This window comes from Mustelus asterias, chromosome 4 (assembly GCF_964213995.1).
Source record: "Mustelus asterias chromosome 4, sMusAst1.hap1.1, whole genome shotgun sequence".
Classification (NCBI taxonomy): Eukaryota; Metazoa; Chordata; class Chondrichthyes; order Carcharhiniformes; family Triakidae; genus Mustelus; species Mustelus asterias.
This window is the reverse complement of record NC_135804.1, coordinates 42,262,327-42,280,652: the sequence shown is the minus strand read 5'-3', so window position 1 is coordinate 42,280,652 and position 18,326 is coordinate 42,262,327. Positions and strand designations below refer to the sequence as shown.

The 18,326-nt window shown below is 40.2% G+C and overlaps 1 protein-coding gene across 6 annotated transcripts in view; it reads right to left on the bottom strand.

Annotated features, from left to right (window-relative positions):
* The window catches only part of chd9 (chromodomain helicase DNA binding protein 9), a 270,685-nt gene that overhangs the window by 71,638 nt on the left and 180,721 nt on the right, over positions 1–18,326 (bottom strand). For all 6 annotated transcript variants that reach the window (XM_078210878.1, XM_078210880.1, XM_078210879.1 and 3 more), the window contains 7 exons: positions 18,177–18,294; positions 14,631–14,717; positions 13,859–13,996; positions 12,565–12,686; positions 10,667–10,910; positions 3,798–3,974; positions 2,646–2,789 (listed from right to left, as the gene is read on the bottom strand). In XM_078210878.1, coding sequence (XP_078067004.1) covers positions 2,646–2,789; positions 3,798–3,974; positions 10,667–10,910; positions 12,565–12,686; positions 13,859–13,996; positions 14,631–14,717; positions 18,177–18,294 — 1,030 coding nt within the window. The remainder of the gene's footprint in view (positions 1–2,645; positions 2,790–3,797; positions 3,975–10,666; positions 10,911–12,564; positions 12,687–13,858; positions 13,997–14,630; positions 14,718–18,176; positions 18,295–18,326) is intronic.

The window sequence follows — 18,326 nt, the reverse complement described above, 5'->3', positions numbered from 1 at the left end:
TTATGAGAGGCATGGACAGATTGGATAGTCAGAAGTTTTTTTCTCAGGGTGGAAGAGTCAATTTCTAGGGGGCATAGGTTTAAGGTGCCAGGGGCAAGATTTAAAGGAGATGTACGAGGCAGATTTTTTACCCAGAGTAGTGGGTGCCTGGAACTCGTTGCCGGGGGAGGTAGTGGAAGCGGATATGGTAGTGACTTTTAAGCGGCGTCTTGACAAGTACATGAATAGGATGGGAATAGAGGGATATGGTCCCCGGAAGGGTAGGGGGTTTTAGTTAAGTCGGGCAGCATGGTTGGTGCAGGCTTGGAGGGTCGAAGGGCCTGTTCCAGTGCTGTAATTTTCACCTTTGTTCTTTGTTCACATTGCTGTCAAGCACCTGTGATGAATATAGTCCTTAAAAAGCATCTTCATAATGCATTACAGCATACCAAAGATGAGTAGGTTAGGTTGATTGGCTATTCTAAATTGCCCCTTAGTGTTGGGGGATTAGCAGAGTAAATGTATGGGGTTACGGGAATAGGACTTGGGTGGGATTGTGGTCAGTACAGACTCGATGGGACAAATGGCCTCCCTCTGTACTGTAGGGATTCTATGATTCATGATCATTTGGTCAGTGGTGGCCTTGTCTATACTCTCTTAGTCTGGGAACACTACCAGATTGAGTTACGCAGGAAGTTTATTTTGTCATCAACCGAAAAACACATGGAAAGTCAAATCTCACTGCAATACATTTCACGATGTTTTTCCCAACACTATGAAGGGGTTAGATGTAGAAGTAGCCCCTCCCAAATAGGGGCAGTTAAACTCACTACTTGTGGCTTTCTCTTTTACATCAGCCTCCACTGGACATTCAGCTCGTGCTAAGGGCTCTGATAATTGTTCTGTAGAGAGCAGTGGTCACACTCTGCAGTGCTACCTTGTCTGGTGCTCTGTGACAGATGACGGTGACTCTTGTCAGTGCACAAAGATTACAGCTACGAGGTCCTGTTGTCCAACTAAAAAAATAGGAATGGAACTACCTGCATTATGATGCAAGACCTGGCGTGATCACCAATCCAGACAGGCACAAATTGGTGACCATCCACTGCATTCAGACACATCTGTAATTGAATTTTCTGCTACTCCAGCACAATAGCAATTCCACTGAAATTCACCAATGCTTAAAGGAGCTTAAAACGGGCTTCTTCTCAATCTACTACTTACTGCATCCAAGGTCACCTTAAATAATAAATTTCAAACCACTCAGGAGTAAAACACGGAGCACAGACACTGTTGGACTGCCTGTCACCTTGAATATCACTGATTTTGTTGATTTGCCATAAGTATCATATTCCAATATGGCTTTAAGTGAAACCTGATTTATTCAGTGTAAAATCTGCTCAGAGACGGCCATTTAATTTCCTAGACTGTTAAAAAAAAATTCAAGAATCAAGTGTTTAGGCTTCAACTGTCTTGCCCCATTGAATTAACTTCAGTTTGATTGCATGAAAATAAATTTATCTTTGAATCACTATCACTGGCAATGTCAATCATGTTCAAGTAAATTGACTCTTTTAATGTAAAATACAAAGCTTGCTTATTTAAAATATACTTTTCATCTGGATAAGGTAAATGTTGGAAGGGATACGATTCCTGATCTTCCTTCCCTAAAAAAAATGTATTTTCTAAACCTATGATTAAAAATGTATTAAAGCGTAATTAGCACTGCTGCCTCACAGCACCAGGGACCTAGATTCAATTCCGGCCTTGGGTGACTGTCTGTGCAGAGTTTGCACATTCTCCCCATCAGCGTGGGTTTCCTCCGGGTGCTCCAATTTCCTCCCACAGTCCAAAGATGTGCAGATTAGGTGGATTGGCCATGCTAAATTGTCCTTAGTGTCCTTAGGTAGCAGGTTAAATACATGGGGTTACAGGGATAAGGATTGGGTGGGGAGCTCGATGGGCTGAATGGCCTCCTTCTGCACTGTAGGGATTCTATGACTCTGTGAAATGGTAACCAGGACCCTCAGAGTGCAGAATGAAACACTGCTCTATTTTACCCTTATTTTTAAAGAAAAGCAGAAACAGATTTGGGCAATTATTCATTTGTTCATGATAATCACAGTATTACTCTTTAATAACCATTGCACTACTGTTCTATAATAGCCACAATGATACACAATTAAATGATGATAAACAGACAATTCATGAAACAAAAGCAAAATACTGTGGGAATCCCGAAACAAAAACAGAAATTGCTGGGTATACTCAGCAGAGTAAGAAGTTTAACAACACCAGGTTAAAGTCCAACAGGTTTATTTGGTAGCAAAAGCCACACAAGCTTTCGAGGCTCTAAGCCCCTTCTTCAGGTGAGTGGGAATTCTGTTCACAAACAGAACTTATAAAGACACAGACTCAATTTACATGAATATGCAGGTCAGACAACATTTGTGAAGACAGAAGCAGATAACATTTCACTTCAATAACCCATCAGAACAAATCAGTAAAGCTTATTGACATTTAAAAAAACTCCCCCAGTGCTCCGCATAAACTTACTGCCGGTTTTACTTTTGATCACAAGACTGTATCATACCATCAAAAGTTAACTGATCTGGCCCATTAGCTTTAATCAATACAAGAATTATTGGATGCATTGTTTAAAGTACCTGTGCTTCACTCTTCAGGTCTCCAAATTCCTGCATGAATGTGCTTTCTGATGAGAAACGTAAAGGTTCCAAGAAGTGAAGCAAACTAAACAATTCCTCCACCGTGTTCTGGAGAGGAGTTCCTGTCAGCAGCACCTTGTGTTCCTTGATTGAAATAAAAATATTTGTACATTTTCATCCTTTTTTTTCTTGATGTCACAGGTCAGTAAATTAAAATTCAGCTTCCTCTCTTCCCCATGTTGGAGCCATACTATCCCTCCTCAGGGAGGTAGCTCAGAGTCACCTCCTCCAATGTCAATCATAGTGTTTACTTTGTTTCACTAGTATGGCCCTGGCCAAAGTTCTCGGCCTTTTGGCTAAGATCAAGTGAAGTATGGTTTGGATGCTGCGCTTGGTTGAGGTCATTAGGTTACGTTTAAGCTTCATTTGAAGCAATTTTTAAAAGCGGCATCTCGGCCTTTTGGCTAAAATGCAAATGAGATCAAGCCTTGGAGGAGGAGGACTTGCACCTACTCCAATCAGCTTGGCTCATGTAGATCAGGCCCAAGGCAGGGGTGGAGGCCCTGTCTTGTCAGCTTGGATCAGAAATGTCTCAACTTGTTGAGACTCTGAATTGGACTTGATTTGATTGAATTGGAATTTTAAAAAAGTAGTTTGGTTCTTTTGTTTTTAATCATGCGTTTTTAACAAAAATCTCTATCCTGCCATGTTGTCAATGCAGATTGAATAAATCTGCAGGGCTCTTTAGGGCCAACTTACTGAAAAAAACATGCAGCAACATCATTGGAAGATAAATATAAACATTTAATTTTGTTCCTTTTGCGAGCATAATCTGTTGTCTGGAAGATGTTGGGTTTATAAACAATTCTCAAGAGCTGGAAGCTTTTAACTGAAGCTTTTAATTTGGGTACTAGTTACAAGATAAACGAAACGGGTCCTTTTAAAATTCCACTTATCCACTATTGGACATTCAATTATTTCATAACTAAAAGTAATGATTTGCAGAAGGCAATACAAAATAATTCCACTAAAAAACATCAGAGCCACAAATTAAGCTGCCCGATCTGTTGCAGCAGGACCAAACTTGGGTTTTTGTTGTAAAATAACATGTTATCAACCATACAATATTTTTCACAAATTTGAGTGACGCACCAGATTCATGATTTTCAATCCCTCCAGCAGCTTGCAATTTTTGTTTTTCAGTCTGTGAGCTTCATCAATGATCACACATCGCCACTCAATTACATTCAGCTCTGGACAACCACCCAGGATCATTTCAAAAGTAGTTATCATGGCATGAAACCTGTACGTTCCGCGAAGGATCCGGCCCTAAAGATGAACAAAAATTAGGGAGAGCTAAACATCCTGTTTTAGATAAGCCATTAGATAAGGCAGGTTTTCCCACCGACAGCTGATAATAGTCTGCAATTCGATTCACTGAATAACTTGAGCTATCATTTTACCTTTTCATCCTCCAGAGAAAATCTCATAAATTGCAGTAAGACTACAGCATCTATTTGAGAAAGGCTCATAACTATAGTACTCCCTTCACTGAAACAGTCTGATGGACTCTCAGTTTGACAGAAGACTCTTAAGCATCCAATACGATTTAAGAATCAACCAATTCAATGTTCAGAACAATTGTGTTTGAATAAGTAGCAAATAACAACAGACAAATGCAAAAGGAAATATTAACAGGAAAGTTCAAGTCTACATATTAACCCATCAGACACTGTTGCTATATGTTACTACGCTCTTTCCAGCATCTATTCTAAAAGTGAAACCACAAATGTCAACTTTGAACAACTTTTAATGACCTACTATGGACTCAGTAAATTTTAAAATGCCCTTAATATTTCTTAATATTAGTGAATTTAGCACCCTGAGTGGGGGAAGGGTGAACATCCAGAAATTGTGATCCACATCAGTACCAATGACATCAATAGAAAAAAGATCAGGTCCTGCAGTTAGATTTTAGGGAGCTTGGTAGGAAATTAACAGGCAGTATCTCAAAAGTAGTAATCTCTGATTACTCTCAGTACCACATGCAAGCGAGTATAGAAACTGGAGGCGAGACTAGTTTAATGCATAGCCGGATGGATGGCGCAGGAAAGTGTTTTAATTTCTTACAACATTGGGATCAATGGGGCGGCACGGTAGCACAGTGGTTAACACTGCTGCTTCACAGCTCCAGGGACCTGGGTTCGATTCCCAGCTTGGGTCACTGTCTGTGTGGAGTTTGCACATTCTCCTCGTGTCTGCGTGGGTTTCCTCCGGGTGCTCCGGTTTCCTCCCACAGTCCAAAGATGTGCGGGTTAGGTTGATTGGCCAGGTTAAAAATTGTCCCTTAGAGTCCTGAGATGCGTATGTTAGAGGGATTAGCGGGTAAATATGTGGGGGTAGGGCCTGGGTGGGATTGTGGTCGGTGCAGACTCGATGGACCGAATGGCCTCCTTCTGCACCGTAGGGTTTCTATGATTTCTCATTCTGGGGCATCTGTGCAAGGCAGGTGGGTTGCACCTAAACAGAGCCAAGCCTAATTTTCTTGCTGGGTGATTTGCTAGTGCTATTGGTGATGTTTAAACTAACTTGACAGGAGTGTGCAATCCAGGAGGTAATACTAAAGAGGAATACCAAAGTGCAAAGAAAATTTGGAGAGCCAAACAGTACGAGAGTAGGAAATAGCAAGGTATAAGAGAGTTCAGAGAAAGGGAGAAAGTAATAAAGCCTATATTAGGACTACAGTGCATGCTTAAGTGTGGTAAATAAGACTGGTGGGGGGCGGCTCAGGGTGCTATCTTAGGAGGAAAGATTGAACAGGTTGGGCCTATGTCCAATGGAGTTTAGAAGAATGAGAGTGTTCTTATTGAAACATGCAAGATCTCAAGGGCACTTGACAGGACAGATGCTGAAAGTATGTCTCTCCTTGTGGGAAAGACTAGAACCAGGGACAGTGTTTAAAAATAAAGGTTGCCCATTTAAGACTGAGATGAGGATAATTTTCTTCTCTGAGGGTTATTAGTCCTTGGAATCTAGTCCCCAGAGAGAGGTGGAGAGTGGATCATTGAATATTTTTAAGGCAGAAGTAGATTGACTCCTTTGACAGGAACATGGATGGAGTTGACAGGGTATGGAATCAGATCAGCCATGATCTTACCGAATGGCGAAGCAGGCTCAAGGGGCCAAAAGGTCGACTCCTGCTCCTGTAAGGAGTAAGAGGGACAGTAGCAATACAAAATTGGCTGCGTGGCAAGAAATAAAGGGGAGTGGTGTACAGTTGTTTTTGGATTGGAGGAAAGTATATATTGGAATCTACCAGGGGTCAGTGTTAGCACCCTAGTGTTTCCTGATTGTTAGAGTCCTGGACCAGAACCCCAAGTTATTTTTGTCAGACTAGACCCCATCAACTTTTCTATTTTGGCATAAATGGATAGGATGCTTCATTCCAGGAGTAAGTCCACTTACAAATTAGGGATATTTTATAGCAAACTAAAACAAACTTTATTTAATAACATCGTTTAACTATACCCCTAACAAATGAAGCAGCTTAACTATCAACAGTTAACAATATTTAAAGATGAAAGGAAACAATTTTAATTTCTAACTTATCATTGTTTCAGTTCCAAATAAGCAACATTTCTTTTACAGACTTAAAGACCCTGATTTTATCAGCACGGCTGCCCCAAAATCAGGGCGGGTGAGGCTCGCAGAACGGCATTCCCCATTGGCCCCCGGCATGATCTTACGAGCCTTGGGTGGCTGTGCAGGTAAAATTAGGGCCAAAATGCCACTTTAAATACAGTTAGCACCCATAAATATACTTGCTATAATGAGTGTAGCCAGTCTTGCAGCTTTGAGAGAGAGAATGACCTTCAGCAGCTAGCAGAAAACCTCAGCCTTCAAGCAATCCCCAGCCAGAACCGAAAAGCTGTTTCTCTGCTACAGACCCAGCTCTCTTTGTTAACCACATCATCACAAGATCCTGCCTACCTAAACCCACCTTCCATTCCTTTAATCAAAACCCCAGGGGAAATAGCCATCTATGAACAAAAATCCATTAGCTCTAGTAAAGACTATATAGCAAAATGAGTAATTATCCTGTTCTCTCAGCATCTGAGCTAAATGTTTTCCAGACACACCAACTGCGTGCAGAAAAAAGCTGATTTTAAACATTCTTTTAAACAGAAAATAAATATATATTTATATCAATTGCGTGTGTGTCATCATACTGATATAAATTAACAACCTAGGCTTTGACGTACACGGCACAATTTCAAAATTTGCGGATGATACAAAACTTGGAAGGATTGTAAACTGTGAGAAGCATAGTGTAGAATTTTAAAAGGACACAGACAGGTTAGTGGAATGGACAAACAGACAGGACAGATTGAAGAAGCGATTAATAAAGCATACAGCATCCACGCTTTTAATAATAGGGACAAAGACAAAAGCAAGCAAGTTATGTTGAACTCTTCTAGAACACTGGGTCAGCCTCAGCTAGAATCTTGCATTCAGTTCTGGGCACCAAATTGCAGGGAGGATGTAAAGTCATTAGAGAGGATGCAGAAAAGGTTCACAAGGATGATTCCAGGGATGAGGAACTTCAGCTACGTAGAAAGATGGGAGAAATTGGAACTGTTCTGGGAGAAGAGAAGGTTGAGAAGAGATTTGATAGACGTGTACAAAATCAAAGGGTTCCAAATGGTGGAAAGATCAAGAACCAGACGGCATTGATTTAAGGTAACTAGCAAAAGAGTTACATCGAGAAAAATCTTTTCCCATAGTGAGTGGTTAGGATCCTGAATGCACTGCTCGAGTGTGTGGTGGAGACAGAGTCAATCAAGTTATTCAGAAGAAAATCTGAACGTCATCTGTAAAGGAAAGATTTGCAGGGCTGCACAGGGAAAAATGCAGGGGAGTGGCATGGAGGTGAATTGCTCCTACGGAGAGTCAGGGCAGACATGACAGGCCAAATTGCTCCCTTCTGTGCTGTAACCATTCTACGACTCCACAAATACAAATTACTGATGGGTATTAGAACCTTTTTCACTTTTCACACCTATTGCCAGCTACAAGAATGGGTCAGATCGAGACGAAAGCTTTTGTATTTTCGCACTCTCTGAAGCAACCTCACCTGCAGATTTATGCAATTTTAATTATAATCCTACAATGAACAAATCGTTATTTGACAGAGTTCAGCTGAAGGAAACTAAAATTTTGGGCAAAGTGTCAAAATATGAGGACAGTCTGTAGAAAATGAAAATGTTTACACTGGAAAACATTCAGATCCTCGTACCTGCTCCGTCATTCAATGAGATCATGGCTACCTTGGTATCTGTAAATCTGCCAGTCATTGACTCCAATACACTCGATGTCGACAGCTCTCCGTGGTAACCTTTATTTTGGGTGACAGATTTTTGTGCGGCACCTTATCAAATGCTTTTAAAAGATCCAAATATACTACATCCACTGGTTCCCCCCTTCCAAACTACTTGTCACAAAACTCGAATAGATTTGTCAAACGTGATTTCTTTTCAGAAATCTCAATCATAGTATGTTCTTAAGTGCATAGTCTCCAATGACAGATTCTAGCATTTCCCTACTACTCATATCTGGCTAACTAATAGTTCACTGTATTTTCTCTCCATCCTGTCTTTGATAGAGGTATTCCATTTGCTGCCTCCCAATCCATGGGGAGCAAGAGTGTTGGGAATGCTGCAAGATTAAAACCAATGCTTTCACTATCTCTATCCCCACTTCTTTAAATTCAAGGTTTTAATCCCAATAATTTCTCCAATGCTTTTTTTAAACTCTGCATTATATCAATAAATATCATTAAATGTCCTCATTTTTATCAGAACTTTGGTTTCCCATTACTTCCAGAATGTTTCTCGTGTTTACTACTGAGAAGACTGATACAAACTATTTGTTTCGTATCTCCGCTATTTCCTTAGTCTTCATTATAATTTCACCTGACTATTCCTCTAAGGAGTCCACATTAATCTCACTGATCTGTTCCTTTTTACATATCTACAGCAGTTTTTTTTTTCCAAAATCTGTTTCTGTGCCTCTTGCGAGTTTACTTTCATACCTTATTATCTCTATCAATTTCTTGGTCATCCTTTGCTGAATTTTAAAAACTTGCTAATCTTCAGGTTCACTACTCTTTTTGTCAAAATGCGCTTGTTTAATTATTTGCAACTGTGCAATCTACCACTTCACAAGGAGCCTTTTTATAAAACTCCCAGTACAGTCTTAAATCTTTTTTGGTTTATTAATTCTACCCATAACGTCACCTGCTTACCTCCCCTTAATCACCTTCCGTTCCACCATTTTCCCTTGCTTTCCTGTGGACTTTGTAACCTGGCATATTTAGTTCCCAGTTCTGACCACCTTGCAGCCACACCTCAGGAACGGTTACCATGACATGCCCTCCAAGACAAATTTGTTCTTGCAATTCATTCAATTTGTTCAGTAGACCATGTGTGTTTGCGCAAAGAATGTTCATTTGGGTCACACTCCCATCTCAACCTTCAGCTCTAATGTTTTACTCACACGTTTCTTATCTCATTGGTTAAGGAGATGCACAGTTGCTTGTCCTGTTCATTTAGGGCCCAGCTGCCTTGTAGAGGGCACCGTGTCATTTCCATCTTTTCTTTACAGCAATTTGCAGGGTAATATATTGTCTCCAATAAACAGACAAGGGCAAGTCTAATAAACAGTGAGTACCATGCATTGGCCAGCCACAGCAATCTTTGAGCTGTTATTTTTTTTCTCAATCGTCATGCAATAGCATCAAAAATACATCAACATCTCTAGTAAGGGTGGAATCATCATAATCTTGTTTTATCTTCAATATTTTAAAAAAAATCTCTACTACTCAGCTGCAAAGAGTCTTGTAACAATATATGATTATTAGAGACACTTGCTAATTAGGATGCTCACAACTGTCACAACATTTCACTGCTTCAGTCAGTTATAAAGGAGCAACAGTAATCAGTAATTACATACATGCTCTGTTTAACTTCCATAAGTACAATGCCAGTGTTCAGACTGATCTGCGACTGTTGGCTCCCATGGCCTGGGTTTCCTTCAGCCAGTGTCCAGATCAACATGAAACTAGAACATTTTCCGAGACCAGTGAATTAAAAGGAATCTCTCCCCACTTGGATTTGGCACCAGCCAACATGCTAATGCTGGTCAGTGCTGCATTGGTAGCCCTGTGCTCTACAAAAGCTGCCAGGGCAATTTCGGAGATTTCATCATGACGAAACAAGGAGTCTGAACACTCTATGCATCATCTGTTTCAGGTGTCTTGATAGGTTTACTTTGCTGACGTACAGTGGCCATTTTGTTGTGATTACAATCCACAGGCACAGGCTGTAGAAAGCCCTGTGTTTCCAGTTCAGAGGAAACTAGCTGTGTGGCTGCACTAAAGTTCAGAAGAGTGGTGCTCTTAAGACTGGTTGCCAAAGTCCCATTTTGTACCAAAAAAGGAGTTGTATTGGATTGTTGAGCATCAGTGTTCTCTCTTAGATTTTTAACATGAAAATAAAAACAAATTTTGAAGTGTGCCGTTATTTGAGGAAAAACTCAGAACCAACTTTTTTGGCAAAAAATAATATCTTTAACTGAATTTGTCAATTGCATTAAGTTAAAATGGTGAGAGGATTGGATGATAAAATGGAGTGAACTGTACTTCTAATACAGAAATCAGCACCAATCAGGGTTACTCGTAAATTGGAGTTGTGGTATGGAGCCAAAACTCAAAGTCACTAAGCTCAGATTCATTAAAATGTTTGAATTACAGAACGTAAACTTGCAGCAGTGTCTTCATTTTGATACCAAAGGCTCAGAGTTATTTTGGAGTTCTCAGATCAGTACATGTTCGTTTAAAAATTCATTCCTTTATAGAAGCATTGAACATATTCCAAAGGTATCAAATGAAGTAAAGATTGCCAAGTCAAATTGAATACTTGGATAGAAAAAGCAGCTGATTCTAGATGAAGAAATGGTCATACCTCTGAGTCTCGGAAGTACATTTCATACTGCTGAATCATCTGTCTGCTGATCATACTGCCGTGATAAACAATGACGTTCAGGTCTGTCCACGTGCGAAATTCTCTCTCCCAGTTTGCAATTGTAGACAGAGGCGCAATGATGAGAAAAGGGCCATGGATGCCAGTCAGATAAACTTCATCGAGGAATGTAATAGACTGGATGGTCTTGCCTAAACCCATTTCATCAGCAAGAATGCAGTTCTGCCTGGAATTGAGAAATTATTACCTTCACACACTGTTATTGCACATGTGTGCTTAAACCACAAGTAACATTATTCCCATTAACAACTGTGGTGAGATGCACGATAATGCAGAATATTCCATGGCCAGATACATACCTGAACATAGCACAGGTGTTTATTAAATGAAGTTATAACTTAATGAACTCAGAGCTGGCTTGCCAAAAATGATTATGGTGGCATTGGAATTTGTACACAGTATGTTAAAGTTAGAGCTGGGATGTGCCTCAAAATTTTGCTGAGCCGATATTGCTTGGCAAATATAGAATGTGGAGCCAATTTCAAATTTTGAAAGTAACTGAATTAACTGGAAAGCTTTTTTTTTTAAGTAAAATCAATGAAAATATTTACAGATTTCTGAGACATTAAAGTGATGACATATGGGAAGTTACATAATGGGCTGGAACAGTTCAGACTATTAAGGTCACCATTTCCAACATTCCAATTAGATTCAACATAATCATGGACCTATATATACTTACTTAAACCAATTTAAAAGATTTCAGAGATTTTATTGCAAGGAGGAAATTAGGCAACATTCCTGCTTAAACCCTGAAAGCAGTCAATCTAAAAATGAAGACTATCCATTATTCTGATTTGTTATATTCCACAGGTAAAATGTTCCCACAGGACCAAAACCATACTGTTCAAATATATCTATGCCTGCACTGCTTTCCAATCTCTGATTTGTTTTATATATCAAATAATCATGCATCTCCTTTATTGCAGTTTATTTCAATGCCAAGAATTGGAAAATATTAGGACCAAGTTTATTTTATTTAGCTCTGACGAAGGGTCATCCAGACTCAAAACGTTGGCTCTATTCTCTCTCCACAGATGATGTTGGATCTGCTGAGATTTTCCAGCTTTTTCCATTTTTATTTAATTTGGACTGAGGCTGCCAGCACTTTCAAGCAAAACACATTCTGATTGACGTTCGCAGTGAATGTGATCATTTAAATTACATGCAAATTTAAATGTGGAAATACAGTAAAAGGTTCTAATGTACATCTGTTATTCAGTGGAACGGATGTTTTCTCTGGACTCTGCAATTTATTAATTTTGTGCTCACGCCCTCCAGTCCTGTGAATAGCAAACAAACCCTGTGATACATCAGAACATGGCAAATCTCTGCATGGAACTGGGAGATGAGAGCAAATCAACATAACAAGCTGTAAACATTGTAGAAAATCAATGTGATAAACAGCAGTCAACACAAGACAAAAGCACTGTGAACCCCTATGAGAAACTGCAGCTGCGTAAAGTCTCCATTAAAAAGAAAAGCATTACAACAATCATTATACAAGCACTCACTTCAATATTAAACATATTCAGTTTTGCTCGTGATTAAAAGTGACAATAACATAACCCACAATCTTAATTTGTCCAATTAAGCTCTTGCAATTGTACAGATTGAGAGTTTTAGCAACCTGTGATAAATATTCCTATATTGTATTTTATCATGTCAAATATAATGACCAGGCAAGCGCTTTCATTGGGATACAATTAAAAATTTAAGACTTCCACGTGGAAGAATTTATTTTCCTTGTTCTGGATCACCCACAATTTTAATGAGTTCATTAAAATAAAAACTGCATGCCCTTTGGACTTCAATTGTACCTGTTATACCAGTTGAAAAGGAGCCAATTGACACCTTCCAGTTGGTACTCCCTGAGCTTGTTACCAATCTTGTACTCTCTGGATTGTCCAAGCTTCTTCCAAGCAGTGGCAGGGGGTCGCTCCTTTGATAAAAGAGGGGTAAAATAAAGTACAAATTAAGTTCAGAATAACTGAGTTACAAAAGAAATATATTCTTACAAGGTCTTTAAAGTGTTGCCTTGTCTACTTGGGACTCTCATGTTCCTTGGCATTAAATAGCTTACCTTACACTTTTAACTTCAGTTACAAGAATGTAAGTTTGGTCACCTCTAATGGCTAAAGTCACCAAACAAAGAACAGTGCAAAGTGTTGCATACTCCAGGTTATTAGAGCTGTCTAGTAGTTCTAAGGCCTGTAGCTGCCTTCTCAAGTTCAATGCTATTAATTGCTTATATAAGATGATTCCACATTTGTTACATTCTAGAATTGATTCTCACTGCCCAATCTACTTCCACAATACTGTGACTCAAGGGGTGTTGACAATCGACCCTTCTTGACTGACAAACTGGTTTCAGTAAACTCACGTGCCCACAACATGCAACCCTCTGACCTTTTGATAGGTAGAACTAAGGAACACACAGGGATGACGATGACAAATCAAGAAGCTGGTTTATTTGGGTCATCAGATGTTACTGAACAAAATCAGCAATTTTAATGCTTCTCGTCACAGCATAGGAGGCTTAGGGGGTGATCTGATAGAGGTTTATAAAATAATGAGGGGCATAGATAAGGTCACCCAAAGGTAGGGGAGTCTAAAACTTGAGGGCATTGGTTTAAGGTGAGAGGGGAGAGATACAAAAGGGTTCAGAGGGACAATGTTTTCACACAGAGGGTGGTGCCTGTAACAAGCTGCCAGAGGCAGCAGTACAGGCGGGTACAATTTTGTCATTTAAAAAGCATTTAGACAATTACATGAGTAAGATTGGTATAGTGGGATATGGGTCAAATGCAGGCAATTGGGAATAGTTTAATGGTAAAAACTGGGCGGCATGGACAAGTTGGGCCGAAGAGCCTGTTTCCATGCTGTAAACCTCTATGACTCTAAAACAAAAAACATCTGCCATACTCCACAGTTCCTAAACTGAACCCACACCCTTCTGAATCAGAGACCAGAGTGTTACCACTCAGCTGAAGCTGACACTTACCTCCAACCTCTTAAATAGTTTTAAGTATTTGAGTAATATAAAGTTTGTGCAGTGATTTCCACTTGGAATGTTTTCAGCACCAATATTAGAGCTGCAGACTGCTCACTTACCATACGTTTCAAGGAAGGCTTTGCCTGCTGCAGTCGTTCAAACTCTTCAATCTTTCCTTGATCTACATCTTCTCTCAACTCCCAGGTACTATCCTCATACGGCAATGAACACCATTTAACCAGATAGTAAACTACAGCCTGTATGAAAAAAATAATGCGCTTACTGAAAAATAAAGTATATCCGCTTTTCATAAAAATGGTATCATAAGCGTGAGGGAAGCTTCTCAAGGAAGTCCTTTTAACTACAAACAATGATCATATTTTGAACAGCATCATTCCACTTTAACTAACAAATGGATTTGTAACTATAATATCCAAGATACTGTCACTGTAGACAAAATCCAAACTTATACTTGACATGCCAGTACTGTTAAGACTACACTTCTTAAAAAAAATTATTAGGTATTATATGAACTATTTACAAATGTAAAATGGCACACATAATATGGAAGAATTGATAATTATGCTCAGCAGTGGATATTTATAGATAAGATTCCTATGCTCCAAGGTACTATTTCAGCAAGGGAGAATTTGAACTCAGTCCAAAACATGAATTTGCGGTCATCAATGAACATTTATATTTATTATTTCTTCAGCATTTTAAAATACATAATAAAAACTGGGAGGAACCTTTTCTCCTTATCTCTTTAAAAAGAAAAATAATTAAATACCTGTTGAAAAATGAGAAACTGACACCTTGGCAAATGATTTTCCACATTTTAAAATTGTGGTCCTCAATCAAATGTTAAACAAGGAAGATATAGACGGGTACCTCGCCAGTATCTGTGTCCTCACAGCATGAGTATTCTAATATTCTGTCCACTTCAACATAGTCCGGATTAAAAGGTTCGTCATCCATCTGAAAGTAGTTTTACAGTGAAAAATATCATAAGTACTTTGGAAATCTTGTGCATTTGCCTTCAGATATTTTATAAATGCAAAGTAATTTTATTTATGAACTGTAATTATTTTTTTTCCAATTCAATTTGATCACAGATTTCCATGCTTTTGGATCATGGTTGCATACAGAGTATGCCCTTGTATTTAATTTAACTGAAGTTAGTTAACTATCATAAAGAGAATCAAAGTTGGTATTGTACACAATATATCTTAAGGTGAGATTTTTAGTGAAAAGGCCATCCCTGGTCAAGGGATGCTAGAGATTTAATTTTAATGGGGAGGTTCGAAGTCCCCATCAGCTTTCTAGGAAATGTTTAATTAGCGGATAACCCTGTGACTAGCCTGACATATAGCTAGTAATAGCCAGCTGGCCTTCAAGGAGAGGCCTACATTTTCCGGTGTTTCTCCAGTTCCACATACAGCCTGTATATTACTTGCTTTGACCAGGTTATGTCCCACATGTGGTTAGACCGCATTCGATGCAGGGAATGTTGCATTACGCCACAACAGAGAGGTGTCTCTTCTTGCTAACAGCAGCCAGATCTGTTGTGAGTAGCAGGAGTCCTTGCTCTGCTGGCAATAGGCCAGGTATGCATTGGCTTGAGTCCAGAGCAGTTGTTCAGCCATCATCCCTCCAGTCTATTGTTAAGAAGCATCAAGGGTGTGCACAACCTGATTGTGTGCAAGAATATGCCTTAGCTGCATCAATACTTGCTTGCCAGAACCAGATTATTCTTTTAGATTGTGTGGGGTAAAGAATAAACAGCAAGGGATTCTTGAGTTGATTTTTTTTGTCCATTTTTCTGTGGGTGGCAGTATTAAGAGCTGGTTTCAGTGCCTTCTTCCAGTTTTTGTGAAGAATTGGCAAGCTGCATCTCACTCTCAGGAGCCATACAGATTTTGTGTGCCGGAGGTGCTCAGATAGACTGGATAGAGTAGGGTACTATTGCATTTTTTAGACCTATTCGTACATGGGATATGAATGTCATTGGCATGGCCATCATCCCCAGCATTTGCTACCAATCCCTGATTGCCCTTGAGAAGCTGGTGGTGAGCTGCCTTCTTGAACTGCTAGAGTTCATCTGGTGTAGGCACACCCATGATGCTGTTAGGAAGCGAGTTCCGCAACCAAGGATGGTGGCTTAGAGGGGAACCTGTTGGTGGTGGTGTTCCTGCTGCCCTTATCCTTCTGGTGGTATACGTTGGGGATTTGAAAAATGCTGTTTACGGAGGCTTGGTGAGTTTCTCCAGTGCATCTTGGAGATAGATGGTGGAAATTGAGATGACTGATGACTTGAAAAGAAAATTGGATTGGGCACTTGAGGGAAATAAGCTTGCAGGCCTATAGGGATAGAGTGTGGGAACAGGACTGACTGAATTGCCAAACAGAGAGCCAGGATGGACTTGACAGGCCTCAGTCTGTACCATGACTCCAAGGAATGATTGTTTAAAATGCTGGATGAGGTGCCAATTAAGCAAGCTGCTTTGTCCCAGATGGTGTTAAGTTTCTCGAGTGTTGTGGAAGGTGAACTTATCCAGGCAAGTGGAGAGTCTTCCAACACATCCCTGACCTGTGTCTTGTAAATGTTGGACAGGTTTTGGCAAGCCACTTGCCACAAAATTCCCAGCCTCTGACCTGCTCTTGTAGCCGCAATACTTATATGGCTAGCCCAGTTCAGATTTTGGTCATCATTGAATGTCAAGGGGACTTGGTTAGATTCTCTCTTGTGGTTATTGCCTGGCAGTTTTGTGGTGAAAATGTGGCTTGTCATTTAGCAGCCCAAGTCTGAATGTTGTCCAGGTCTCCCTGCATTCAGGCCGGGTCTGCTTCAACACCCGAAGAGTTGCGACTGGTACCACTGTTTGACATCCCATTTCTGAACTTACAATAACGGAAAGGTGTCTTAACTCAAGTCTTGATCCTCTATCACCCCTATGCTCACTGACCCAGTCAACCACGCCTTGATTTTAAAATTTTCATCCTTGTTTTCAAGTCCCTCCATAAAGTTGCCGCTCCCTATCTCTGTAATCTCCTTCAACCCCACAATTTAAGATATGTGCACTCATTTATTTCTGGCTTCTTGTGCATAAATGTTCAACCATAGGTAGCTGTGCCTTTCAGTTGCCTTAGCCCCAAGCTCTGGAATTCGCTCTCTCCACCTCACTTGCCTCCTTTAACACATTTCTCAAAATCTCGTTCTTTGACCAAGATTTTTGTTATCAGACCTCACATCGCCGATGTGACTCAGTGTCATACTTCATTGTGTAATGCTCCTATTAAATGCCCTGAGATGTTTCATTATGTTAACAGCACTATATAATTTTTTGTTGTTATTGATGCAGAAGTGAAGATTTTAGGATACTACTGTAGGAACTCCTGCAGCGCTGTCCTGGGGTTGACAGGATTGGTCTCCAAAAACCACCACAATCTCCCTTTGTGTTAGGCACAACTCCTATCAGTGGCCAGTTTCCCCTGATTCCCATCGACTTAAAATTTTGCTAGCACCTTAATGTCATACTTGTGCCAAATGCAGCATTGCTATCAAGTGCAGCCTCCCTCACCTTGTGTTTGAAAGGCAGTTCTCTTTTGGAGACTCAGTCCCGATAGGACTGATTTTACTGTAGATTTCACAGAGCACTACAAGGTGCTGGAAGTAGACCTGGACGTACAGTCAGTAATTATGGGGAAATTTGCCTGCTGGCTACCAAATAAAGACGGCCTAGCCCTGATGGAGCAAACTGTCAAACTCCGAGATGCCCTGTACATATCACTTTGAAGTCACTGGCACAGAGAAATTACAGAAGGATCATATTGTGGAACACTGGAGGCTCATCAGCACCTTGGGTGTATGCAAGTGATGATGGAAGTTAGAGATATTACTTAGTGTTTCTGTAGACTCACCTGTTACGGGTATCTGTAGTGGAAAAAATATGTACTGAAACGGCACGGTGGTACAGTGGTTAGCTCTAGGGTCCCAGGTTCAATTTTGGCCTTGGGTGACTGTATGGAGTTTGCATGTTCTCCTGTATCTGCATGGCTTTACTCCGGGTGCTCCAGTTTCCTCCCACAGACCAAATGATGTGCAGGTTAGGTGGATTGGCCATGGAAAATTACCCCTTAGTGTCCCAAGATGTGTAGGTTAGATGATTAACCATGGGAAATGAGTGGGTTTATGGGGATAGGGCCAGGATAAGATACTTTGTCAGAGAGTCAGTGAAGACTCAATGGGCCAAATAGGCTCTTCTGCACTATCGGGAAATCTATGATTTTATGATGATTCAAGTATGATCTTTGTCCTCATGCTAAGTTGGGAGATTTGGGACCTGAAGTGGGGCAATAGCAGCTAGAAAAGAGAGCTCTTCTTCTGGACAATGATACCCTAGTCAAACTTAAGTCCACAGACACTTTAAAACTTACAGCTGCAAAGAAATTGCCTCTCTGTGCCTGTTTAATCTTGAAGCGGTTCACTTTCTGATGTATCCTTTTGTCTTTCATCAACTGCGCTTCTGTGGCCCATTCACAGTGCAGGTATGAGCTAGAAATGAGACATTAAAAGTCAATACCATA